This window comes from Rhinolophus sinicus, chromosome 9, assembly GCF_057876585.1.
Source record: "Rhinolophus sinicus isolate RSI-liver-muscle chromosome 9, RSI-T2T, whole genome shotgun sequence".
In the NCBI taxonomy this organism is placed as follows: Eukaryota; Metazoa; Chordata; class Mammalia; order Chiroptera; family Rhinolophidae; genus Rhinolophus; species Rhinolophus sinicus.
The window spans coordinates 25713987-25740187 of record NC_142509.1 but is presented as its reverse complement, the minus strand read 5'-3'; the positions used below and the strand labels follow the sequence as shown (position 1 = coordinate 25740187).

At 49.5% G+C, this 26201-nt stretch overlaps 1 protein-coding gene across 2 annotated transcripts in view; it reads left to right on the top strand.

Annotated features, from left to right (window-relative positions):
• SGSM1 (small G protein signaling modulator 1) overlaps nt 1-26201 on the top strand; it is an 82516-nt gene that overhangs the window by 13090 nt on the left and 43225 nt on the right. For both annotated transcript variants that reach the window (XM_074321893.2, XM_074321892.2), the window contains exons 3-9: nt 14416-14491; nt 17166-17328; nt 19420-19572; nt 22419-22486; nt 22780-22925; nt 23056-23187; nt 25845-25969. In XM_074321893.2, the coding sequence (XP_074177994.2) occupies nt 14416-14491; nt 17166-17328; nt 19420-19572; nt 22419-22486; nt 22780-22925; nt 23056-23187; nt 25845-25969 (863 nt within the window). The remainder of the gene's footprint in view (nt 1-14415; nt 14492-17165; nt 17329-19419; nt 19573-22418; nt 22487-22779; nt 22926-23055; nt 23188-25844; nt 25970-26201) is intronic.

Below are 26201 nucleotides of genomic sequence, written 5' to 3'. Positions count from 1 at the left end.
GACTGACTTACTGTCTTTCCATCTCGCTGGACTGTGACCTCCCTGAGGATGGGGATGCTACCTGGCTGCCACCTGGTGCCAGACATGCAGGAGATGCTGATAAATGTCGAGTGAATCAGCAAGTTTCTGTTCAAGTGATACATGCTGGGAATGCAGGTGTTAGCAGAACATGGAAGAGGCCCACTTAGTGCCACTTGAGGACGGGAGAGTCCAGGAAGGCTCCCGGAGGAGGTGACACCTAAGCAGAAGCCTGGAGCCTGAGTTGCAGTGACCCAGCTGGAGCATGCATGGAGGGGCAGCTGGCAGAATGTACCACGTGAGCAAGGGGGTGAGCCCTTGGCGATGCCTTTCAGGGGGCCAGTGTCTGAGGGCCAGTGGTCTGAGGCTGGGCTGGAGATGCCGGCCTGCTGAGGCGTGTACGTCTCATTCTCAGCTCGTCCTCAGCTCACCCCGCCTGCCCCAGTGGTTGTAGAGGGGCCTTTGAGTCATCCCCCTCTCCTCCCCACTTTCCTCACATGCTGAGAGTTGTTTTTGAAGCCCTCCTGAGTCCCTCCAGGCATCCTAATTTAACCATCCTCTCCACTGTGCTGCGAGTTTCTTGGGGATGAAGAGTCAGGGTGCCTGGGGCCCTCCATCTCATAGGCCAGTGCTGGCTCAGCATTACTCATCCACGCGCGCTGCCAGGCACCAGCCATCTGAGACCGCACGTGGGGTGGGGGCGTTCTGAGTCAGGACCGAGGCAGCAGGCCTCCGAGCAGCAGGTGGCAGCTCTAGTGACGTTTAGTTAGGCCCACTATGTGCCACAGACACTGTGCTGAGTGCTTTAAACCAGGGGCCATGTGGCCAAATCCAGCCTGTTTGTGTACCGCCAGAGCTAAGAATGGTTTTCACATTCTTAAAGAGTTGTAAAAACCAAAGAGACTATGTGACATAGATGGTACGTGGCGTGAAAATAAGTTTGCCAGATTTAGCAACTTAAAACTTCAGAATGCCTGGTTAAGTTTGAATTTCAGAAAACAACAATCTTTTCGTATTAAGTCTGCTTCAGTATGCTTCATGCAATATTTAGTATATACTTTTACTAAAAAACAAAACAAAAAACAATCCTTATATATCTGAAATTCGGGTTTCACTGGGCATCCAGTATTTTATCTGGCAGCCCTACCCCAAAGCCTGAAATAATTGCTGTTTGCCTGTTTCTAGAAGATGTTTGAGGAGCCCAGCCTTACACACATTCCAACAAGATCAGGTGTCCGAGGGGCTTCCCTGGAAACAAGCTCAGTAAGCGTGAGTGTTGTGACTGTCACCAGCATGAGCATCAAACATTGAGCGCCCTGCACGTGCCCTGTCCTCAGGGCTTAAGAGCTGCGTGGGAGAGACAGACGCAAAATGGATACACACTGATGTATAGTGAAAGGCAGGCGGTGAGAAATCCGTTCTAAGGAAAAGCGTAAAGCAGCGTGCTCTGTTTTAGACAGTGAGCCCTGCCCCTTTTCTGGGCTCTGTGCGTGTTTTGTTTATGGAATCTTCACAGAGCAGCCCTGAGAGCTGGTGCAGGTGTCACCCTCATTTCACAGATGAGGAAACCGAGGCCCGAATCCTCCAGCTCATGGCAAAGCTGGAGTTTGACCTGCGGCTGGTGGCTCTCAGCTCACGCTCCTTACTCAGTTCACTAGTGCCTCCCTTTGTGTGGTGCCAGCTGTGTGCTGGGTCCCGTTTGAGGCCCTCTGCCTGTATTTTCCATAAACCTTATGACAGCCCTGACCCTGGGCCATGTGTATTCCCTTTTGGGGTTTAGAGGGCGTGAACACAGCAGTGTGGGGAGGCAGGGAGGAACAGCAAGTTGATTTGGAACCTGGCAGGGTTCAAGGTGGACAGCACGAGGATATCTGGGTGTGGGCAGGTGGCAGGTATGAGGAGGGGAGTGGACAGGGCCGGCCTGGGAGCCCCAGGAGCCCCACTTCCGGCTTTGCTGACTGGCCCGGATTTCCCTGCCTGACTCCCTTCTGAGATTAATCCTGTTTTTATGCTATTTAAATATTTGCAGGTGGAGGGAGGGATGGCAGGAGGGTGGGGCTGTTTCTGAAGGGTGGCAGGGTGGGGCTGGAGGTGGGGTGGGCAGGTGCTCAGAGGTCTGATGTGGAGGGGCGGGGCCAGGGCAGACCCAGAGGCCACGAGGCCCTGACTTGCAGGTGGATGGGAAGCTGGGGTTGGTGAATGGAGCTGAAGGGCCCCTCTGTGTTTGCCCCCTCACGTAATAAGGCTCAGGAACATCCACTGTGGGCCAGGCTACTCACTGTCAGCTCTAGAGTCACCACCACTTGTAGAATCGCTACTAGGTGCCAGGTAGTGTCTTCACGATCTCATTGAAGCCTCGCCTTACTCCTGTGAGTAGGGGTGCTGTTATCATCCACCCCTTTTGGCAGGTGGGGAAACCGGTCTGGCGTCATGCGGATAGTGAGTGGCCAAGGATTTGTCCCCAGGTCAGTGACTCCATGTTCTGGGCTCATGGCCCCTCCCAGCTGCCTCCTGTCATCCTGTCCCTAGAGCTCATCAGCTGGTTCCAAAAGGAGTGAGCTCCCCGTCATGGGAGGAATGTGAGCAGCTGTTGGAGGACTCCTGGGAATGGATGCTGGAGAAGGACAAAAGCTTCCTGGCCAGTTTGACCTTTGAGCTCCACCCCCCGCCCGAAAGGCCCCCACAGGATGTGGTTGGCAGAGTGACATGGGCAGGGCTGGAGACAGAGCTCCAGGTTAGGCCACCGACAGATCTGGATCCGAGTCCAGGTTGTGCCCCTGCCTGGCTGTGAGTCCTTCGGGCAAACTGCATAAACTCTCTGAGCCTCAGTTTATCCATCTGTAAAATGGCGATAACAATGCTCTTGTGATGATTAAATATTCTATACAAAGCACTTGGTGCACAGTATGTGCCCAGTAAACATTCTCTCTTACTCTAAGCTGGAGAATAGCAAAAGCATTTGGTTCAAAATGGCCTACAGCTTCTGCTAGAAGACAAAGTCTTTGTTAGAACAAAGGCCCTGGGTCTGAATCCTGCATCCTCTGCATGACCTTGCATGAGTTATCCAATCTCTCTCTGCCTCAATTTCCCCATCTGTAAAATGGGAATAATTTGGGAACCTACCTCATTAAGGTTGTGCTTAAAAACAGTCCCTGGAACATAGTATATGCTCACAAAAGAAAAAAAAAAGAGGAGAGCATTAGCTTTTAGCATCATGAAACTCCTCCTATGCGCTAGCCCGGCCTGGGCCTGCCCTTTCACAATAACAGTACATTTAATCCTCAACACAGCCCTGCAGCGTGCTAGTGTCCACTTTAAAGAAGAGGAAACTGAGGCACCAGCAGGGGCACAACTTGGCCGAGCTCACACAGCACGTGAGTGGCCAAGCTGGGATGTAAATGCAGGTCTATGAGGGTCCGAATCGCACCAGCCACAGCCCCCACCTCTGGTATCTCATGGGGCATGATTCCTGGGCCAAAGCTTAGAAAGTCACACAGGTAGCAAGGAGCTAGGAGGCCACCTTGCCTCTCTGCCCCTGTCCCCAGGCCACTCCGAAGTCCCTCAAATCTGTTGGCCTCCAAAGTGGACCAAGGTCAAACCCATGTCTGGAGGCTGACGGGTAAGGAGGTTGAGTTGAATTTTGGAGACCTTCTGCGACTGCCTGGCTCCCTTCCTTTGCCCAATGTCTGGCCTGTCCCCCAGGATGGGTCCCCTGCCTGCAAGAGTGGGCAGCAGCCTTTCGTCCTGCATGGAGACAGTGCCGCCTTCTCCAGGGCTCTCAGGGACCTTCTGGGGGAGGCTGTCATCTTCATTGCCTTTTTAATTTCCTGTCCTGGCCTTGGGCTGTCGGCCTGTTATTAACTTCTAGGGAGAAGTTCTAGCCCACAGCTGGGAGCCAGGGAGGTGGGGAGGGGTCCTCGCTTGGTGCTGCATTCCCACCTCCACCACAGATCAGCGCATAGGACCAGAGGCCTGGAGCCAGACAGCAGCCACGGGCTCCTCCCCGGGCCAATTTACCGGCTGTGTGATTGAGAGAGGGGTTGCACTTGCTGAAATTCAGGATCCACAGCTAAACAGACAACCTGCTCTGCAGAGCTTGGACTTCACACAATGTATGAGTACAGTCAGGGTGCCAATCGGAAACAGATGGTTCCACCAAACCGAGTACATTAAAGTGGATTTAATAAAGGGGCTATTGACTAAGCTAGGGAAAGGAAGCTGGGAGACCACAAGGAAGCGTGCAGCATCCCTCCGTGACTGCTAACTGGGGCCGGAGGGGGACCAGGAACTGTTACCTCCCCTAGGATGACAGGGGTGGGAGGGAGAAGTTAGAAGAAGGGGCGAGCTGTGTGGGGAGGGCCCCTGGACAGGAGCTGTGACCACTCCATCTTTTCCTTAAGGATTTCAGGACAGCAACTTCTTTCATGTCCTCCCCATGCTCCCGTCTCCTTTTCCTTCCCCTGAAATCCTCTACTGCAATCTGAGCATGCTTGAGATCACCTGGAAGCCTTGATGAACACCCCAAGTTTCTGATTCAGTAGGTCTGGGGTGAGGCCTGAGCATCGTACTTGAACCCACTCCCCATTGGACCGCGCCTGGGGCAGCTCTGCTCTGCCCGTCTCACTTGCCCGGCACCTCTTAGCTTGTCCTGCCTTGTGGCTCCTTGGACTGGAAGCCCCTCCATGGCAGATGGTCTGACTCCATCTGTTTCACTCTCTGCACCTTGCACACAATGTCTGAGGGCTAGTTAGGGAGACCCCTGCCTCCTGCCCAGCTGAATGCACCCCACTTGCCCCATTTACAACTTCTCTCTGTTGTTTCCGGCCCAAACATGTCTTCGCTATGGCTTGGCGTCCTTGACTGGAGGCTGACGCTGAGACGGAGGTCAGCACGCAGGTGCTTTATTGAGGTGTGCGCTTGGGACCAACACCAGGGGGAGCGGCGTGAAGCCTGCAGGAGTGAGGAGAGGGAGGAGCTGGGCCGTGATGTGGTCTCCCTGGTCAGCCAGCACCCTCGGGAGTTCCGAGGGGATGGCCCTTCAGAGCTGTCCTGAGTTGGGGCAAAGATGCCGGATCTTTACACCCCTCATGCATCAGTCACTGGATGTGGCCACACTAGGAAGGAGTGAGTCCTTGGAGGAGGCTCTCTCTGCAGCTGAGGTGACCCTGTCCCCTAAGGGACAGCAACTCTCCCAGCAGTGGTGGCCTCCAGTCCTGATAGGATCTGAGTGGCACATTACAGCATCTACCATATCATCAGAACAGGCCCAGAGAGCTGGGGGGGAGGGGTGAGAGGCCTTCTCATGGCCCCCACTGCCCTGTCCCGCCCATCCCTGTGTCCTGTAGTCCCTTGCTCCAAATTCCTCCTTTCCCCACCCTCAAACCATAAAGCCCTCTTTCCATCCCTCAACCCTCCAGAACCCAACAGAAGCAAGGATCTGTTCCAGGCCTCTCTCCTTGGCTTGTAGATGACCATCTTCTCCCCCTGTCTTCACAGAGTCTTCCCTCTATAACTGTCTGTGTTCACATGTCCTCTTCTCATAAGGACACCCGTCATATCAGAGTAGGGCCCACTCTGATGATCTCATTTTAACCTAATCATCTCTGTGTACAATCTCATTCTGAGGTGCTAGGGGTTAGAATTTCAACCTATGAAATGGTGGTGGGGGGACACAATTTAGCCCATAGCACTGAGGGAGGTAACAGTTTGCAGGATCTAAAAGAAGAGCGGGACGAGTGACAAGGGAAAGGAATGGACGGAGGCTGGGGCATCCTAGAAAGTGAGTGCTGGGCGAGTCTTTGAGGCCAGGAAGGTAAACTGAGACCCTGAAGGGTGAGGCCAGCCTGAGAGTACCTGTTAATTGGCACCAGAGCCAGAAATTAAGCTGGGGGATTTTCCCTGCGTCCTGAGGAAGCTCAGCTTCCTTTCATGGATGGATCATATGGGGCCTGGCGGTCTCTGTGCTCACCATGGAGAAGGTCATGGGCAGGTGGCAGAGCCACCTCCAAGGAACAGGAAGATGTTGGCAGGAGGGCTATAGTCTGCTTAAGACAGGGGTGGCCACTGGAAGGAGCTGGCCCTGTGTGGGGTGGTCAGCCACGTTGGCACTCACCCCGAGAACTGTCCCTGTTCTGTGACTCAGGGGCCGTTCTGTCTGCGGGAGCTGCGAAGTGAACCAGCCCGGTGGTGCCAGCCTTTCTTGTGCAGGGTCAGTGAGTTGGGGCAATCCTCCTTCTGTGCGTTTCTCCTTAATTCTCACACTACTGCCACACAGTACATCTGACACCAGATGTGTAGGTTTACAACACATCAAGCAAACTTCCGACCCCAGCTGGTGTCCTACATTTTAACTCAGTTCTGACACTATCTACCTGGAGACATCTCAGATCCCACAGGTCAGGTTAAGGGCTCCCGCCCCCTGCAGATGCCAATTGCAAACCTCACCTTGTCACCTGTACTTCTGACCAACCAGCTATAAATCAGGGTTCCCAAGACCCCCTCCTTGCAAGGTGAATTTTCTTGTTTCTTTTTACCCTGATTTTACGTGCATAAATGTGTCTGGTGAGCAGGGAAGAGGGATGCACGGACCAGATGTGACTGGTCTCAGGGCAGCAGAGGTGTCTTCATCGTCATTACTAAAATGCTATTCGTTGAGCACATTCCGTGTGCTTTACCTCTATCGCCTCATTTAAACCTCACCCTAGGAGGTATGCGTTCATCCAGTAGATACTCCTTGAGTGCCTGCTGCGTGCCACGTGCTCTTCTAGGTCTTGAGACTGGGGCAGTGAATGATGGACATGGAATTCCTGACGTCACAGAGCATACAGGTCCATGACGTCAGAGATGCGAAGAACAAATAACCCAACTGCATCCCGTGTTAGAGGTGACAGTGAAGCCCTCTGGAGACAAATAAGCAGAAAGGCGTGTGTTGAGTGTTGCATGGGGTGGGGTTGCTCTTTGAAATAGGGTGAGGAAGGAAGGTGACATTTGAATGGAGAGTGGAACGAACCATGGAGATTTCTGGGGAAAGAGCATTCCAGGGAAGGGAGCAGCCAGTGCAAAGGCCGTGAGGTGGGCCTGTGCTCACTGCATTGGGTACCCAGTAAGGAGAAGCGCTGTGTGGACTTGTGGAGTGAGTGGTGGGAACAGCGAGGGAGGAGGCCAGGTCAGCAGAGGTCCAGGCCGCGCAGCGCCCCGTGGACTGTGCCCCTCCAGGTGAGATCGAGGCCACAGGAGGGTTCTGAGCAAAAGAGGGATGTGGGCTGACTTACCTGTTTTCCTTTTCTAACTGGGAAACATTCATGTATATATACCACATTAACACATAGCATACCTACCTTTTAAAATTGTGGTAAAATACACCGAACGTGAAATTTTCCTTAGCCATTTTTAAGTTCCGTAGTGTTACATCAGGCGTATTGTTCAGGAGCGGATGTCCAGAACTCTTCTCGTCTTGCAAAACTGAAACTCTATATCCATTAAAAAATAATTCCATGAAATAGAATTCCCCTTTCTCCCCTGCCCCCAGCCCCTGGCAGCCACCGTTCTACTCTCTGTCTCTCTGAATTTGACTGACCACTTTAGGGACCTCATGTAAGTCTTTGTCTCTTGGTGACTGGCTCTTTCACTTAGCGTGATGTGCTCAAGGTTCATCCACGCGGTGGCATGGGTTATGATTTCTTTCCTTTTTAAGGCCGAATAACATTCCGTGGTATGACTAGACCCCCATTTGTTGTATTACATCTTCCTTCATCTGTGGACACGTGTGCTGCCTCCACCTACTGGCTGTTGTGAGTACTGCTGCCGTGAACGTGGTTGTCCAAATACCTCTCAGCGCTCTGCTTCCCATTCTGTTGGGTAGATGCCCAGAGTGGAAACGCTGGATTATATGGTAAAAATCTCTGTTTCGTTTTTTGAGGATCTGCCATCCTATTTCCATAGCAGCCGCACCATTTGACATCCCCACTAAGTGTGCACAAAAGCTCCTCCCCGTTCCCACCAACACTTGTTATTTTGTTTTTTGACAATAGCTGGGTGGGAGGTGGTCCCTCACTGTGGTTTTGACTTGCATTCGCCTAATGATTAGTGATGTTAGACGTCTTCATTTGCTTGTTGGCCATTGGCCTGTCTATTCAAGTCCTTTGCCCATTTTTTTAATCAGGTTGTTTTTTGTTCTTGTTGAGTTGTAAGAATTCTTTGTGTATTCTGGACATTAAACCTTATCAGGTTTGCAGATATCGTCTCCAATTCCGTGAGTTGTCTTTTTCATTCTGTTCATGTGCCCTTTGATGCACAGGACTTTTTTATTTTGATGTAGCCCAATTAGTTCATCTACCAATTAATTCATCTATTTTTACTTTTGTCGCCTTTGCTGTTGGTGTCATTTCCAAGAAATCATTGTCAAATCCAACATTATGAAGTTTTCCCCCTATATTTTCTTCTAGGATTTTTATCATTTTAAACACTCATTTAGGTCTTTGATCCATTTTGAGCTGATTCTGTATGTGGTATAAAGTAAGGGTCCAACTTCATTCTTTTGTATCTGGATATCCAGTTTTCCCAATACTGTTTTCAGAAAACACTGTCCTTTCCTCATTGAATGGTCTTTAGAAATAACTTGATCACAAATGTGACAGTTTATTCCCGGGTTCTCTGTTCTGTTCCATTTGTCATATATCTGTCTTTATGCCGGTGTCACACTGTTTTGATTATTGTAGTTTTGTAATAAGTTTTGAAATCAGGAAGGTTGAGAACTCCAGCTTTTGTTCTTCTTTTTGAGATTGTTTTGCCTATTCAGGGTCTTTGAGATTTCATATGAATTTTAGGATAGATTTTTCATTTCTGAAAAAAACGAACAGAAAACAAACGCTGTTGGGATTTTGATAGGAATTACACTAAGTCTGTAGATTGCTTTGGGTCGTATTGACATTTTAACCATAGTCTTCCAATGCATGAACACGTGGGATGCCTTTCCATTAATTTGTGTCTTTTTAAATTTCTTTCAGCAATGTTTTGTAGTTTTCAGTATACATGTCTTTCACCTCCTTGATTAATTTATTCCTCAGTATTTTACTTTTTTATGCGATTGTATATGGAATTTTTAAACACTTCCTCTTCAGACTGTTCACTGTTAGTGTTTACAAACACAGCTGATTTTCATGTGTTGATTTTGTACCTTGAAACTTTACTGACTTTGCTTATTAGTTCTAACGTGTGTGTGTGTGTGTGTGTGTGTGTGTGTGTGTGTGTGATCTTTAGGGTTTTCTACCGGGGGTGCCAAAAAAGTGTATACATATTTTAAGCGATGGTCAACGTTGCTCAAGCAGTAGTTCGCCATAATCAGAAGTGTCTGGATGCTGATGGTAACCACTTTGAGCACCTCTTGTCATTGCAGATGTCAAACGTGACTTGTATTCATCTTTGTTATCGGTATATATTATTACAATTTAATAGTTTTTTCCTTTCTTAACATGTGTATACATTTTTTTGGCACTCTCTGTGTATATAAGATCATGTCATCTGCAAACAGAGATCATTTTACTTCTTCCTTTCCAATTTGCATGCCTTTTATTTCTTTTTCTGGCCTAATTTATCTGGCTAGGACTTCCAATGCTAAATAAAATAGGTGAGAGCAGACATCTTTGTCTTGTCCTGAATTTAAAGGAAAGCTTTCAGTCTTTCACCTTTGAATATGATGGTACCTCTGGGTTTTTCACATATAATCTTCGTTCCTAGTTTGGTGAATGTTTTCATGATGAAAGGATGTTGAGTTTTGTCAAATCCTTTTTCTGATCAACTGAGATGATATTGTATTAATATTTTTATCTTCACTATGTTAGTGCAATGGGTTACATTGATTTTTGTATGTTGAACCATCCTTGCATTTTAGCAATAAATCCCACTTGGTTATGGTCCTTTTAATATGCTGCAAATATTGTTTGCTAATATTTTGTTGAGAATTTTTGCATGAATATTCATTGTAGATATTCGTCTGTAGTTTTTTGTGTAGTGTCTTGTCTGGCTTTGGGTTCAAGGTAATGTTGAGCTCATAGAATCAGTTTGAAAGTATTCCCTCCTCTTCAATTTTTTTTTTGTTTTGTTTTGTTTTAAGAGTTTAGGAAGGATTGGTGTGATTCTTTACCTGTTTGGCAAAATTCACCAGTGAAGCTATCTGGTCCTGAGCTTTTCTCTAGTGGGAGGTTTTAGATTATGGATTCAGTCTCCTTGCTACTTCCTCGTCTGTTCAGATTTTGTTGGATTGTGTATTTTAGAAATGTATCTATTTTATCTACTAGGCTATTTAATTAATTGGCATGCAATTTTTATAGCATTCTCTTATAATCCTTCTTATTTCTGTGTCATTGGTGGTAATGTATCCTCTTTCAACTCTGATTTTAGTTTTTTGAGTCTTCTCTCTTTTCTTAGTCTAGCTTAAAGGTTTGTCCATTTTGTTGATCTTTTAGAAGAACCAGCTCTTGATTTTGTTCATTTTTTTTCTATTGTTTTTTTTATTTTTTATTTTGTTTATCTCTGCTCTAATGCTTATTTTTTCCTTCCTTCTCCCAAGCTTTGGGTTTAGTTCTTTTTTTATAGTTCCTTAAGGCATAAAGATTGTTGATTTGGGATCTTCTCCTTTTAATATAAGCATTTCAAGCTATAAATTTCCTTCTTAGCACTGCTCTCATTGGATCCCCGTAGATTTTGATATGTTGTGTTTTCATTTACGTTTGTCTCATGACGTTTGCTAATTTCTCTTGTGATTTCTTGTTTGACCCATTGTTTTTTTTTTAAGAGGGTGTTGTTTAATTTCTACTTATGCTGTTGATTCCTAGTTTCATTTCATTGTGATCAGAAAAGGTCTTGTATGATTTGAGTCCTTTTAAATTTGTTAAGACCTGTTTTGTGTCCTAACACATGCTCTAGCCTAGAGAATGTCCCGTGTACACTTGAGAAGAAGTGTGTTCTGCTGCTGGTGGGGAGGGTTCTGTATGTCTGTTGGGTCTAATTGGTCTATAATGTATTCCAAGTCCTCGGTTTCCTTATTGATCTTCTGTCTGGTTGCTCTTTTGACATATCTTTTAACCAGCTCCTCTGGCTGTGTTAAGATGAGCCTCTAGGAGGTGGATGCAGGCAGACAAGTGACAGGTTGCTGTGTTGACCCCGGAGAGATGTGACTTGGACCAGAGAGAAGACTGGGTGACAGATAGGACTTGGACCAGGTCCAGCTTTATGCCTTGGACCTCACTGGGTTCAGAGAGGGGCCAGTGGAGGGAATGAGAAATGGTTCGACTCTGGGTGTATTTTGATGACAGAACCAACATATTTTACTGATTTTTTAGTCGTTGGTAGGTAAAGGAATTCACCCAAGGTCCTACAGCTAGTAAGTGGCTGAGTCAGGATTTGAACCAGGCCTGTCTGGCCCCAAAGTCTTAGCTCTTAATTATGCTTCTCTGAAAGTGCTCTCGGCTCAGCTGCCTGGATTCCACCCCCTCCCATCATACCTTCCAGACAGTCCACCACCGTCTACTACTCAGCCTGAACCCACTCTCTCCACCCCTCTGTTCTCGAAGGATATCTGGGTCTGGATGCTTAGCCGCCCCCTTCTGACAGGTTCTCAGACCCTGGGTTATAGGCCAACATCACCGTATCCTGCCTCAGGGGAGCAAAGGAAAGAGAGGGTTAGGTCCCTGGGGAGCGGAGAGGGGTGGGCAAATGCTTTGAGACCATGTGGACTAATGGCCTGTTATAGACAGAGCTCAGCCCCTGGAGTCAGGCAAACTTGGATTTAAGCCCTGACTCCACTCACCAGCTGTTTGAGCCTGGGCACGTTTACGCCATCTCTCTGTACCTTTGCTTCCTCCCCTGACAAATCAGGATAATAATGTTGCTGCTCTGTTTACCCACAGTTATGGAGACAAGAAAACATTCTTTCCATTAAAATATTCTACCAAAGCCGAAGTTGATCGTGATCCTTTAAGCCAGGGGGCGTTCAAACTGTGGCCTTCGATCCATTGTTAGTTGGCCCGCAGCAAATTCCAAAAATACATTTAGTTTCCTTAAATAAACCCGGTGAGGCGATACGTACTTCACTTCAAGTGAGTGGCCCGGCTGTTTGTGTATTTTACCGCATATGGCCCTTGGTGAAAAACGTTGAAAAAAGTTTGGACACCCCTGCTTTAAGCCATTCATTCCTCAAAAAGAACTTTATTGAGCACCTACGATGTGCCAAAACCAGAGCTATAAAGCAGGGAGACACAGAACGCTCAGCTTTATGGGGCCCACAGCCCGGCAGGAAGGACAGATGTTGACGAAAAAGAAATTATAAATCTGATCGGGGTTGTAAAAGCAGCCATTGTAGGAAGCCCAGCAGGGCAATTTAATCTCCCGAAACAGGTCATGTTTCACCCGGGACCAGAATAATGGTAAAGGAGCCCAGGTGAGGTTCTTGGCAGGTGAAGCATGCACGCAGCTAATATTTATTGCAGGCACACTGTGCGCCAGGCTCTGTGCTCAGCCTGTGGTGCGCATGACCTTGTCCAGTCCTCCACAGCCCGCGAGGCAGGTGCTACTCCTATGAACCTTGACCCAGTGAGAAGACTAAGGTTCAGAGAGATGACATGACTTGCCTGAGGAAACACAGCTAGTAGTTAGAGGGAACAGGATATGGTAGCTGAAGCCAAGAAGGAAAACACTGTTATAAGTTAGAGTTCCAGCTCTGCTGCATCCTGGCTGTGTGGCCGTGGGTGGGCCAGTCTGCCTCCCTGCTCCTCAGTTCTTACATCTGTAAAATGGGCTCATTCCACGGGCATGGCTGGATAGTTTTCAGGCTTAGAATTGCTGCTAGCCAAGCCCAGCTTGCAGCTGGCTGAGCTCAGAGGTCAGCAGCTGTTCACAGGGAGAGTGCTGACTTGCTGTGCCAGCCCTGGGGCGGGCACGGCCGTATGTTTTTCCTGAGAATGTGGCCAGGGGATGCTCCGAGGTTTGTCTTCCCCTCCAGGAAGGAGAAGGAACCAGAAGGGAGAGAGGGGAATTTACAGCTTGAGGGTGCTCTCAGATGGGTGCTCTGATGTGCTGGCATGGCTGTGTCTGAATGGCCCACAGGGCAGCCCGGAAGGGAGTGGGGGCCTGTTGGGGTGGGGGTGGGGATGCAGGACATTGCTCCCTTCACATCACACTGTGTGCTCACATCACAGCCCCACTGTGTGCTCACATCACAGCCACACTGTGTGCTCACAACACAGCCACACTGTGTGCTCACATCACAGCCCCACTGTGTGCTCGCATCACAGCCCCACTGTGTGCTCGCATCACAACCACACTGTGTGCTCCCTTCACAGCCCCACTGTGTGCTCCCTTCACAGCCCCACTGTGTGCTCACATCACAGCCCCACTGTGTGCTCCCTTCACAGCCCCACTGTGTGCTCACATCACAGCCACACTGTTGTAGAGCTGAGTCCGGCCCTTGAGATCATCTATTCTGACCTCCTCAACCTCAAGTGGGGAAACTGAGTCCCAGAGAAGACACACTTTGCTAAAGCCCCACAGTGACTCCCGCAGAGTGAGGTCCAGAATCGAGCAGAGCAGGGTGGTGTTCAGGCCACCACAGGGTCACCTCCGTGAGCAGGGTCACCGTGGCCCTTCCAGGGCCGAGTCTCCCATGCCTAGCACATCAGAGATGCTCGAGAAATATTTGTTGAGTATGGTAGTCGAGTATGGTAGGAAAAGCACACAGCCTGGAAGTCAGATCCGGGCTGGAATTCCGTCTCCACTCTGGGCCAGCTCCACTTCTTTGGGCAAGTGGCTTCGCCTTGCTGGGCCTCCATTTCCCAAAAGAAGATGACACATCCAGCTGGTAGGTGCCCGCTCGGGGTTTGGAACCCAGGTCTGCCAGACTCCAGGGCTGAGTTTTCACAGGACACCCTCCTGATTCTTTTACATACCTGTTTCACTTATTCTTTCATGCATTCAGTCATTTAGAAAGTATTTATTGAGCACCTACTGTGCACCAGGCACTCTTCTAGGCTCCCTGGATGCAGCAGTGAACGAGGCAGGCGAGGCCATGCCCTCGGGGAATGTATATTCTAGAGGAGGGAGACAGACAGTAAACAAGCACATAGGACAGGCATAGTGTAAGTACTTCATAACAGGGGAGCTGTAGTCGGGGATGGGGGAGGTGGGGAGAGGCCTGCCTTAGCTAATGTGGTCAGGGAAGATGACATTCTGTGTGACACCTGAGAGCCGGCCATGCAAAGAGCCTGAAAAATGTGTGTGGTGCTGTCCCAGGCATAGGCCTTGGACCTACAGAAGATGCAGTGAGGAGGGTGTGCAAGGAAAGTAGTTGTTAGAATGTCCCCTGAGTTGCATTAGGGTGCCCCCTCCAGCTGCCTTCCCTTCCAGGTGAAGCAGATCATGGAGGAGGCCGTCACGCGGAAATTTGTCCACGAAGACAGCAGCCACATCATCTCCTTCTGTGGTGAGTCTGTGGCCCCGGGGCCTGGAGGACTGGCTTCTTTTTCTGTGGGCTCCCTCGGGGCAGTGGGGCGTATGTGCGGAGGTGTTCGCGTCATTTTTTTTTTGCTTCGTAACTGAAGTTATTTTCAGATTCCAAGGGGACTTCATTAGAGACTTTGGAAATATAGAAAAGTCTAAAGAAGAAACTAAGCGTGACCTCTGTACCCCATGGAGAGGTGAATGTGGTTCACGCTGGAAGGACTGGCTCCCATCCGTGACCCTCCCCCAGGCGGCAGTGGTTTTGCCTCTGAGGAATGGGTTCCACAGCCTTTCCTCCCTCTGCCTACGGCTGTTGCCAAATAAAGGGAGAGGATAGATGGGGACTTAAAAAAAATAGGGAATTAAGATCTATCAACACATCCTGAGGGATCGCAGCCCAGCTGGCTCAGCAAAGGAGGCAGGACCGGGCTCAGAGCGTGACTCAGGCTTCTCGCCTTGAACCAGCTCTGCTCACGAAGTTCCGGAAATAACTGCGCTGCCAGGTTTTTACTGCACTTTCACAGTGGTTAGGGACGTGTGTTTTCCATGGCCCTGAAGTCAGGATTCAGCTCATAATCAGTGTGCACATATAAGTGGGCGTGTTTCTATCTTTCTCCCCGAAAAGCTTTTTATGTCATGACTGGAATGTCTCATCGTGAAGGACGTGCTATAATTCCCCTCTCGCGATCTTGGCTCTGTGGAGAAGCCCACCAGCTTCCGTCCAGATGGCTGGGGACACCATGCGTGGGCCTGCAATATGCTGAGCACACGCCCTGACCTCAGACCCTGCTGCTGGCAGTTCAACCCCTTGGCAGCCAGGCTGACCTGGGTTCAAATCCCACCTCTGCCATTTTTTTGATGGGTGACCTTGGCAAGATCTAATTTTTTAAAAGTGAAATGTGTTTATTTAAATATATGTGAGTATTTAAATGCATGTACCCAAGCTTTTTCTCCTGAACAGTTTCCTTTGCAAATAAAATAATATGCATGTCCAGTTCAGGACTTGCTAACATTCCTACCAATTAAAGACTTAGAGGAAGTGGTAAAAATCTTAGTAATTCTCTAACTCTGATCAAGGTTTTTGGATGAGAGAAATTTGATGGTACTAAATGGGGCCTAAAGTACCTTCTTGAGGTTTCATTTATCTGAGGTTCCTAACCGTTTATCAGTGGTTCCTGTGAGCCATTTTCAGAAAGAATGAAACAACGTGTACAAAGCCTGAATGATTAACTTATTTCAACATAAACAATGGAAATACTGGGTATGGAAGCACAAATGAAGGTATTTGAGAGATCCTCAGCCAGAAAAAATTAATTCCATGGGCAGATTAGGCAATATGTGGACATTCTTTCCAAACCAAGCCATTGTTAATAAAACACCAAGACACACAGTTAAACCAGAACTTCTCAGTGTCTCTTCTTGCACATAACATACCCTTGGCTGGGCTCTTGGCCCTGGGCGTGCGGGCCGACTCTTCCGGGAGGTGACAAGAACTAGAATGCTCACTCCCCAGGTTTGATAACAAGGACTAGGTGAGGCCAACCTCTAACACAGGGCTGACACACCGCAGGTGCTCAAGAAGGAGTAGGTCTTCCCATAAACTCATCAACACTGACTAGGCGCCTATTGCACAGCAGAGTGAGCTGCCAGGCTTCTGTGTGAGACAGGAGGTAAGAAGGTGCGTAACAGAGAGCTGTCCAAAGTACCAGAACTGAAATAGGGGCCTTCAGAATGGCCTGCACAGGGCCTGTCTCCAGAAGGGAACACTGAGGCCCAGAGAGGGAAAGTGAATTGTCTGAAGTCACACAGCAAGTGAGTGGCAGAGCCCAGGCTACAACCCAGAGCTGGGCAGGGCCTCCAGTGGAAACACAGAAATGGGAAAAGGATGACTGAATCCTCTTCCCTTCGAGTCCTTTGTGGAGGCATGAGTGTTGTGAGCAAACCTTGGGCTCAGACCTGGGTTTGAATCCCAGCTTTGTCACTTAATGGCTGGGGGGGGGGGGGTCCCTGGATAAGTTACTTCACCTCTCCAGCCTCATGTTTCCACATCTGAAAAATGGAGATGGTTTTCCTTTCTTCCCTGTGGTCGAGCTTGAACGAGACCCATCATGTCAGCTGTTGCTGGAATCAGAATAGTGATGAGGACGATGTGATTCTTTAACCCAGTGAAAGTGGAAAGTCCTTCTGTCCAGTCTCCCTTCCCCCATTAACAGGAGGAACATGTAACATTCAGAAAGCACTCGCTGTGTACCCAGCCGTGTGCTAAGTGCTTCCCATGAAGGTTTTCCACCTCATCCAGACAGCAACCTTATGAGGTTTGTGTTCATACTGTCCCCCTTTCACTAGGAGGAAACTGAGGCTCAGGGAGGGCAAGTAATTGCCCAAGTCACACAGCAGGGTAGGGCCTGGGAGAGATGTGAACAAAGACAATGTGACCTTGGGTGGCGAGTGTGGATTAACCACTAGGCTCTCTTGTTTCCTTTTGAGGGGGAGGAAGGGGGAGAGGAAGACATGCTTTTGCCTGTGACGCTGTCACAGATTTGTGATTCCGGGGAGCCCAGCTCTCCAAGGCGCCGCTGTGTGACAGAAGCTCCGGCTGGGCTGGGTGCCGGGGAGCGTGGGCAGGGCAGGGCCAGCTGACGCGTGTGTCCCCACAGCGGCTGTGGAGGCCTGCGTCCTGCATGGGCTGCGGCGGCGGGCGGCCGGCTTCCTGCGTAGCAACAAGATCGCGGCTCTCTTCATGAAGGTGGGCAAGAGCTTCCCGCCGGCGGACGAGCTGAGCCGCAAGGTGCAGGACCTGGAGCAGCTGATTGAGAGCGCGTGAGTGCAGAGCACGCCCCCTGGAGGACAGCCCAGGCCCCTCCGTGGGCGCTGCAAGAGCCCCTGCCTCCCAGAACTCTCTCCACTCTCCTTTCTGCTCCCCAGACCCACCCGACTCTTTCCCACTGCAGGGCCTTTGCACGTGCTGTACCGTTTCCCTGCTTCACACCACTGGTCTTCATGGCTGGTTCCTCATCATCATGCAGGCCTTTCCCTAGCTGAGTGTAAATTTCAACCCTCACCCCATTTCTCTTCCGTGTCACTCTGTTTATTTTCCAATTGTTATCACCATCTGTCATTAGTTTTATTTATTTGTTTACTGTTTACTTGATTGTTGTATCTCTCCCCTTCTTGACTCTGATCTCTATAAAGACAGGTGACTACATGTGTGTTATTCCCCATTAGGTCCCCAGCGTCTGAGAGAGCCTAGCACATGGTAAATGCCAAAGAAACAGTGTCACGTGAATAAGTGCCTCTTATAAGCCAAGTCCTGCCCTAAATGTAGGAAGACCAACGTTTAATAGAATCAATCTGGTCTCTGTCCACGTGGGCCTCTGGTTAAAACTCACATAGAGGCAACCACTGAAGGGGAGAGGCAGCTTCACTCGCTGGGCTTTTTGGGCAATTGTATGTGTTACGGGGAGGCTCACGACCTGAGTGTGTGTGTACATGAGCGCCTCTCACCAGAGCCGCTCCCAGAGTCCTGACCGCACAGCCAAACCCCCGGTCTGGAACCTGGTCGGAGATGGTAGATAGGGTTCTGCTGGTGGCTGCACAGAGGACCCTGTTAGGAAAGATCTGGAGCTATGATTGGGCTTCTTGGGAAAGAGTGCGTGGATTGATTAGCCATGTCTGCACCAGGCAAGGGAAGGGAGAGAGTGCCTGCCCTGTGTTTGCCTCCTCTGCCTTGGGTGATCACTCCACTTCCCTGGATGAGAAACGGCCCTTTCCTTGACCCGCAGGCCCTGCCTGTGCAGGGCTATTGGTCAGAACTGCACATGGGCAAGGCTTTGGACTTGGCATTGCTAATCCCCATATGGTAGCCGACTCCTCTGCCACCTGGGTCCCAGGTGCCTTCCAGTCCATCTGCTAAATTCCCAGGTGTTGCTGATAACGTCTTAAAGGGAGGGATTTCCACAGGCCTTCCGTGATATTGGCAATGACTTGCTAATGAGGAATTAGAGATGCCCGTGCCATGTGTAAGGGAAAGCCATTCATTCGTTCACGCAGTCACTCATCCGTGAGCATACGTACTGAGCCCCTGCTCTATGCCAGGCCCTGGGCTGGGCCCTGCAGATAGACATGAAGAGGGCCCATGCCTGCCGTGTGGTAGGCCCTCAGGAAGTTATTTTATTAAAAAAAAATAGTAATCAAATCGCTTAGTCCATGCCCTCAAGGTCACAGTATGGAGGGGAAAACAGAAAAGTGAGCAGGAAGTTATGCTGCAGAGTCTGAGGGGGCCACAGAAGAGGGGCTTCTTCCCAGCTCTGGCTGGTCCGCGAGGGCTTCCTGCAGGAGGAGATGCCCTGGCTGAGACCTACAAAGAAAGAAGGGATCAGTTGGGAATGGGGTGGCGAGGGCAAGCAGGAAGCAGCAGTTCATGGAGAGTCCTCAGATGTGAGTCTAGTGGCCTCAGGGATCTGCAGATGTCGCCGTCTGCCCAGCTTATGGGGGCAGAAAGGAGAGTGATAAAGGGAATGGATGGAGAGGTGGAAAGAAAGAGGAGGCTCGTGGAGCGTCCCTGCCTGTAGTGTTTGAAAGCTTGCTCCTGAAGGGCAGTGCGGAGCCACTGAAGGGTCTGTATAATCTGAGAGACAGAGACAGAGAGAGAGAGAGAGAGAGGTATCAGTATGAGATTCTGGCTTGCCCCTCAACAGTGTGTGAAATTGTTTTACCACATCTTCACGTTCACTGGGTATTGTTAGTTTTTTCAACTCTTTACCCATTTGTCAGGGGCAATATAGTTTCTTGTTGTTTTAGTTTGTCATTTCTTCATTTCCTAGGGAGGTTGAACATTTTTGCCATTTGCATATTGGTCCTGTTAGATTTCCTCTTGCGAATATCTTTTCTCCTCCTTTACTGGTCTTGAAGGCGAAACCAGATCCAGGGCCTCCAGGAGAATGTGCGGAAGCTGCCAAAGCTGCCTAACCTGTCCCCACTCGCCATCAAACACCTATGGATCCGCACCGCTTTGTTTGAGAAGGTCCTGGACAAAATTGTTCATTACCTTGTGGAAAACAGCAGGTGAGCTGGAAAGAGCAGACAGACCCCTGGGTACGCTCTGCCTCCACCTGCTGGCAGCCTTGGGAATTGCACCCTCTTGCGCAAAGCCACTTTATCTTTTCCCCCTCGATGTGCACTTGATTTGAAAGTGATTACATAAAGGTCTTCTGAATATTTGAATCAGAACTAGCCTAGCTTAGAACCTTGGGAATACTCAGGTGTTTAATAGCAATGCAGGGTCTTCACATTTAGAGTACGATATGAGGATTTTGAGGTCTCGGTAATCTTCCCTGTACCGTGAATTAAGCTCACAGGCTACTCCCATGTGGCCAGAGGACAATCACTTAGCTCCTCTGTGTCGCTGATTTCTCTTTTGGTAAATGGGATGGGGATTGCTGCCGCTCTGGAGAAGAGACGAGAAGGGGAGTTAGCACGTTAGTTCCAGCATCTTGGAAGTGCTTAGTGATACTCTACATTTTCTCTCCTAGCTCAGAGTTCCCTGATGTAAAGGTTTTATAGCATGAATCCTCTTGGCAATCATGCATCCATGCATTCACTCATTCATCCAGTAAGTATTTAATGAGCATCTACTATGTGCCATAACCTAGATGTTGGGGATACGTTGGTCTTACCTGTCATGTTAAAGGGCTTGGATGTCACGCCAAGAGCAGTGGGGAGACACTGCAGAATCTACAATATGAGACTTCTCCTGACCAGCACTACTTCCGAGCCAGAGAGAGAGAGAGAGAGAGAAATATTTGAGAATCTCCCCATCTTTTGATATATGAAAGGGCCTGTTTGACCACATTTTCACACACAGTGGGTATTATAATTATCTTTTATTCTTTGCCTGTTTACTAGGAAAATATGTGTGAAAGTACAGAGCACAGTCCTTCCCCTCATGAAGCTCACATTGGAGCAGGGAGAACAGGCACATAGTGATTGTGATAATATGCGATGAGCGTTCCGAGACAGGTGGGTCAGGGAAAGTGTCCTGGGAGACGTGACAGTGAAGCTTCCATTTGAAGGGTGTGTAGGCATTCAACCAGGTGAAGGGGGTGGGGAAGAGTGTTCTCAGCAGCAGGAACAGCAGGTGCTAAGGCCTTGAGGCGGGAGAGGAACGGAAAGAAATCCAGTTTCTGGGGCTGCAGTTCATCTCCTAACCTTCTTGTACATTGTAGCATGTCTCTGCCCCCTGCCCTTTACGGGTCCAGGGCCTCTGACATTATTACCTTCAGGGTATGACCTGTGTAATTCTGCGGAACAAGTCAGTCGAAAGGAATTATTCATCATTTGAGCAGCAATGCCAACCTGCTGTTGCATCATTAAACTTTTTGTTTTACATTTTAGATTTCTATAGAAGCTGCGACATTAGTGCAGAGAGCTCTTGCCTCCCCTCATTGATAACATCCTATATAACCAGAGCACACGTCTCAGAGCAAGAAGTTGCTTCAATACTGTTAACTACAAACTTGCTTTGGATTTCACCAGTTTTTACATACTCATTCTTCTTGCTATGTCGTTCTATGAAATGTTGACACATACATAGTTTCATGTAACCACCACCACACTCAGGATGCAAAACTGTTCAAAGGAAATTCGTCACCCTAACAAAACTCCCTCGGGTACCTTCTAACCCTCCCTGCTCTTTTTCAAGGCAGCATTTCCAAGGTTTGTGGTCATGTAACTGCTGATTTTGGGAAGGGAAATGGAATGGTGGAATGGAAAGTGTCTTGGAGTATTACCTTCAGGTCTGACACCAAAATGAGTAAACATGATGTTGAGCGCACCCAGGGCATGTCAGGTCTGCCTCAGCCAATATTCTGGTTGAGAGAAGATTTCTTTGGGCTAAAATTACAACAGTGTTGCCATCATTTATTGAGAACTTCCTGGTGTCAGAGTCTGTGCTGTTGCTATACGTGCAGGTCAACATGTATTCCTCCCAACAGCCTGGGCAGATGAGTTGTCATTCTTCCCATTTTGCAGTGAAGCTCAGAGAGGGTGGTCACCTGTCCTGGGGCACACAGCGAGGGAGGGAATGGCCGCACTGGACTCCCACTCAGCCTGTCTGACTCCAGATCCTGTGTCCTTCACCCCCAGCTATGGGATGGGAAAAGCTGAGCCAGCTGGGTGTAGCTCATGCCTGCATCCACCTGCTGTGTGGCCTCCAGCCAGTCACTCACCCTCTCTGGGCCTGAGATCCCTCGAGAGGTCAGAACAAGGTCCTTTCCCACTCTGAAATTTTGGTAGTCTCTAGACTGGATGAGGTTTGCAAAGAATTGGAAACCGCTACACAACGACTCAAACAAAAACCGAAAACGCTCAGTACGAACACTGCAGTGTTGATGGCGTCACATGTTATTTGAAGAGTCAGAAGCCAGGGGGCGGTTTTTAGTGTGCCAGGCCAGCATTGTCCACATTAGTTATCTGCACAGGATATAGCCTGTGGGGACAACCACAGCTAAGAAGCATTTTATCGCCTCAATAATAAGGGCAGACATCATCTGTGCCTCTAAATGACTTCCTGTCTGAAATGGAAGATGCAGTAGAAGCAGACATAACCAGCCAGGCCTCAGCCGCTTTCCACCTCATTAAGGCTTTATCATAGCCACGTATTAAGCAGTTATGTGCAGAGCACCATGCTAAGCGCCTTACATCCATTGTCTCTCTGAAAAGTCCTTCCACCAGCCCTATGAGATATATGATTATTATGCCCATTTTACAGACGGGGCAGCTGAGACTCACAGGTAAAATGGGTGACAGGAGGAAGATTGAATCCAGTCTGCCCTTAACCACAAGGCCACAGTGGCTTGTGCGCCCTCTGCTGGCCACCATCCAAGCCTGCATGTCCTTTCCTCTCTTGCCAGTAAGTACTATGAGAAGGAAGCTCTCCTCATGGACCCTGTGGATGGCCCCATTCTTGCGTCCTTGTTGGGTAAGTGATCCAGTGCTCTGAGCTTCCTCTGAATCTCTGGTCTCGGCTCATGGGGCACCCCCTTAGAGCCCCTCTCATCTCCCCCCCCCCAGCCTCCCCCCAGCCACCCATCAAAGCTTACCTGTTCCCTGTCTCTGGCTTCCAGGCTCTTGTGCTGGCTTCTCCTTAGCAGGACCCTGGGGCACCCTAGCTGGCTAGAGTGGAGGGGTGGTGAGATGGGTGGCCCAGCTGGTAATAGACGGGAGGGCGGTCTTTCGGGGGCTATGGAATGCCAGCTCCTGTCTGCTCGGCAGTGGGGCCCTGTGCCCTGGAGTACACCAAGATGAAGACGGCAGATCACTTCTGGACCGACCCCTCGGCCGACGAGCTCGTCCAGAGGCACCGTATCCACAGCTCGCACCTGCGGCAGGACTCGCCCACCAAGCGTCCCGCCCTCTGTGTGAGTGGGGTGGACAGTGGGGCCCTATGGGGAGTTAGGCTGTGTTTCGGACGTGGTGTGGGGGCGGGGAACGGAGTGGGGCCTTGAGGTCACTCCGGGCCTCATCCTTTGCCTCCCCTCACACTGCCAGATCCAGAAGAGGCATTCGAGTGGCAGCATGGATGACCGGCCCTCGCTCTCCGCGCGTGACTATGTGGAGTCCCTGCACCAGAACTCCCGGGCCACCCTGCTCTACGGCAAGAACAACGTTCTGGTTCAGCCGGTGAGAGTTCATCGTGGGCCCTGATCTGCCACGGGGGCTTAGATCCAGCTTACAGAGGAGGCGTTCCCTCTGGTCCCAGGTGGCTCCTCCTTTCCTCATCCAGCCGTCCACCCGCTCACCCATCCATTCATTCATCTGCCAATATCCTATCCATTCATTCATCTATGTGCCAGTATTTCCTTCTAGTCATTCATCCATTCATTTATCCATCCATCCATCCATCCATCCATCCATCCATCCATCCATCCATCCATATATCCATATGCCAGTGTTTCCATCCATCCATTTGTCCATTTATTTTCCAGTCTATCTGTCCGTCCACCTGACCACCCAGCCATCTTTTCATCTGTGCTCTTGTTGCTCACTCATTCTGCAAACATTTATAGTGAACCTGCTGTGCACTAGATGCTCAGGATATCGCGATGCATGTCTTCATGGTCAATATATAGTAAGCACTTCCTATGTGTCAGGCCCTGTGTGAAGGGCTTGTAATGGTATCAGCTCTTTTAAACCTTACCACAACCACTTGCGGCAGGGACTGCTATCATAGATAATAACATGGAGGCCCATACAGGCAGGGTAAGGGGCAGGTTTGTGATTGGACTTCAGGCCGGCCAGTGCCAGAGTCTATGCCACTTGCCCGTCACCCTCTATGCACCAGCTCTGGACCAGGTCGCAGGATGGGTGGTGAGCAAGGCATGTGAAGCCCCTACCGTCATGGAATATCTCCTTTGCTGTCCCCTCCCCAGGACCATTTGGATAAGCGTGGTGTTTGGGCTCAGCTGGGGAGAAGAGAGAGAGCTATTAGCTATTGCAGCTCTGTGGTCACAGTTTCAATCACTGGGTGACACGGAGCAAGTCACTTCTCCCTCTGAGCCTCACTGTCTGCGTCACAATGGGTACAAGATCCTATTTCCTCAGAACTAAGAAGCCATGAATTTAATAGGCATCATTTTTTAATATAACCATCAGGAAATAAAACATGCAATTAAATTAGATGCAGTGCTTTATCACTTGAAAATTTTATTTTACGCTTTTTGAAAGAACTCTTTGAGACATATTTGGATATAGCGTTTTTCTTTCCTATCATACATTACTCATATAAGTACACGCAAGGGAAAATATAATTGCAATATATTAGTTGAGATAATCCTAAAACTTCTTCACATTTTAGGGTGCAATCTTCTGTTTCACTTTTTGACTCAAGTCATTGATCTCTTTATTTTCCCACCAAATACAATTTTCTGTTACATCAAGAAAAATGGTCGACAAACTCTAGCCCATGGGCCAAATGCAGCCCTTCACCTGTATTCAGAAATAACGTTTTCCTGGAACATAGCTGTGCCCGTGTGTTTACATATTGGCTGCTTTCACGCCACAATGGCAGCGTTAAGTGGTTGCAATTGAGCCTGTGTGCCTCGCAGAGCCAACAATGTTCCCTATCTGGCCATTTACTGAAAAAGTTTCTGACCTCTGATCCAGAGCATGGGAGGCACAGCATTTCTTGCAGCCATTGCACTTGGTTGTTGATTTGCAAGCAAATCTGGAATTGTGGACACCCCTGCAGTGGTGAATATCACATCAGTGCTCCCTTGCTCGGTCCCCAGCCTTCCTACCTGCACAGTAATGTTTCCATTCAAAGCTGAATCATGCACAGTCTAATCTTCCTGAAGACATTTCAAATAGCACCTGTATCCCTCATATGATGTAACCACCACACACAGGACTTAATTGAAGTGACAATATGAATGGCTGTGACCGAGTTTGCACGAGATCAGGCAATGACAACTACGTCACAATGGTGAGATGCTGCTGGTTGTAAGATGCAGCCCCATTTCAGGTACATTCAACTGTGAAAAACAAATCGGCGTTTTAGAATTGGTGAAAGACTGCACTCATGCTCCCTCATGGGGTTGCAGGCTTGGGTGGTTCAGTTGAGACAATGTGTGTGGTGCTGAGCCGTGTTTGCTACAGTCTGAATGCTCAGTAAAGGTTAGTTGTCTGTCTCCACGTGTTGTTGAGGTGCTAGAGGGACTGCCTCCTCTATGGGTGAGGCTTGGAGACACTCCCCTCAACCACCCCTCACTTGGGGTTAAACAGAGCAGGTGAGAAGCTCTGCAGGCAAATTTGGGAAGGCAGGGAGTCAGGCTGCTGGGCGGGAATATGGTGGGGCTATTGGGGAAGTGGCTTCTGTTTAATGTCCGAGAAGGAGACGTAGATTTCAGCTGCCATGTCTTTCTGCCTTAATACTGGCCAAAAAGATGGCATATAAATGCCTTCTGTTTTGTAAAGGGTGGTGTTGATAGGCACAGAGCCCCTTCCTGGTTTTACATAACCCCTCCCACCCCCCACACCCCACCCCCCGCTTGCAGCAAGGCCCCAGGACCTCAGAAGGGAAGTCTGAGTGGGAAAGTGCTGGAGGTGGGCAGCTTTCACAGCTGGATCCGTAGAACCCATCCTGGGTGGTTGGCCATAAATGATTTTGCTTAGCGTGCCTACCTGGAAGGAGCTTCAGGGTCTTTCAAATGGCCATGGCCTTGGAGGGAATGACCCAACCTCTTGGTTCTGGTCATGTGTCCTTGAGTCACATGGGCCGGGGCCCACCTCCGCTGTGACTCTGGCACTACGACCAGGCCTGAGTCCTCCTCTCTCTGCAGAGGGATGACATGGAGGCTGTCCCGGGGTACCTGTCCCTGCACCAGACGGCTGATGTCATGACCTTGAAGTGGACGCCCAACCAGCTGATGAACGGGTCTGTGGGCGACCTAGACTATGAGAAGAGGTAGGGCGCGGGCCCCTCCCCTCCCACTGGCACGGGGAAATGTGTCTCCTGTCCCCGTTGCCCTGTACCTGTCTGATGCTCCCTTTGGTTGTTACGGCCGCTTGGCTCAGCTTCCCTGCGACTCTGGCCTCAGGGGTAATCCAAGGACTTGGGAGGATCCAGAAACCAACTGGAAGAACCTTAGGGTGTGGGAGTCAGGCAGAGCCATGGCCAAGACACCACCCAGAGAGAA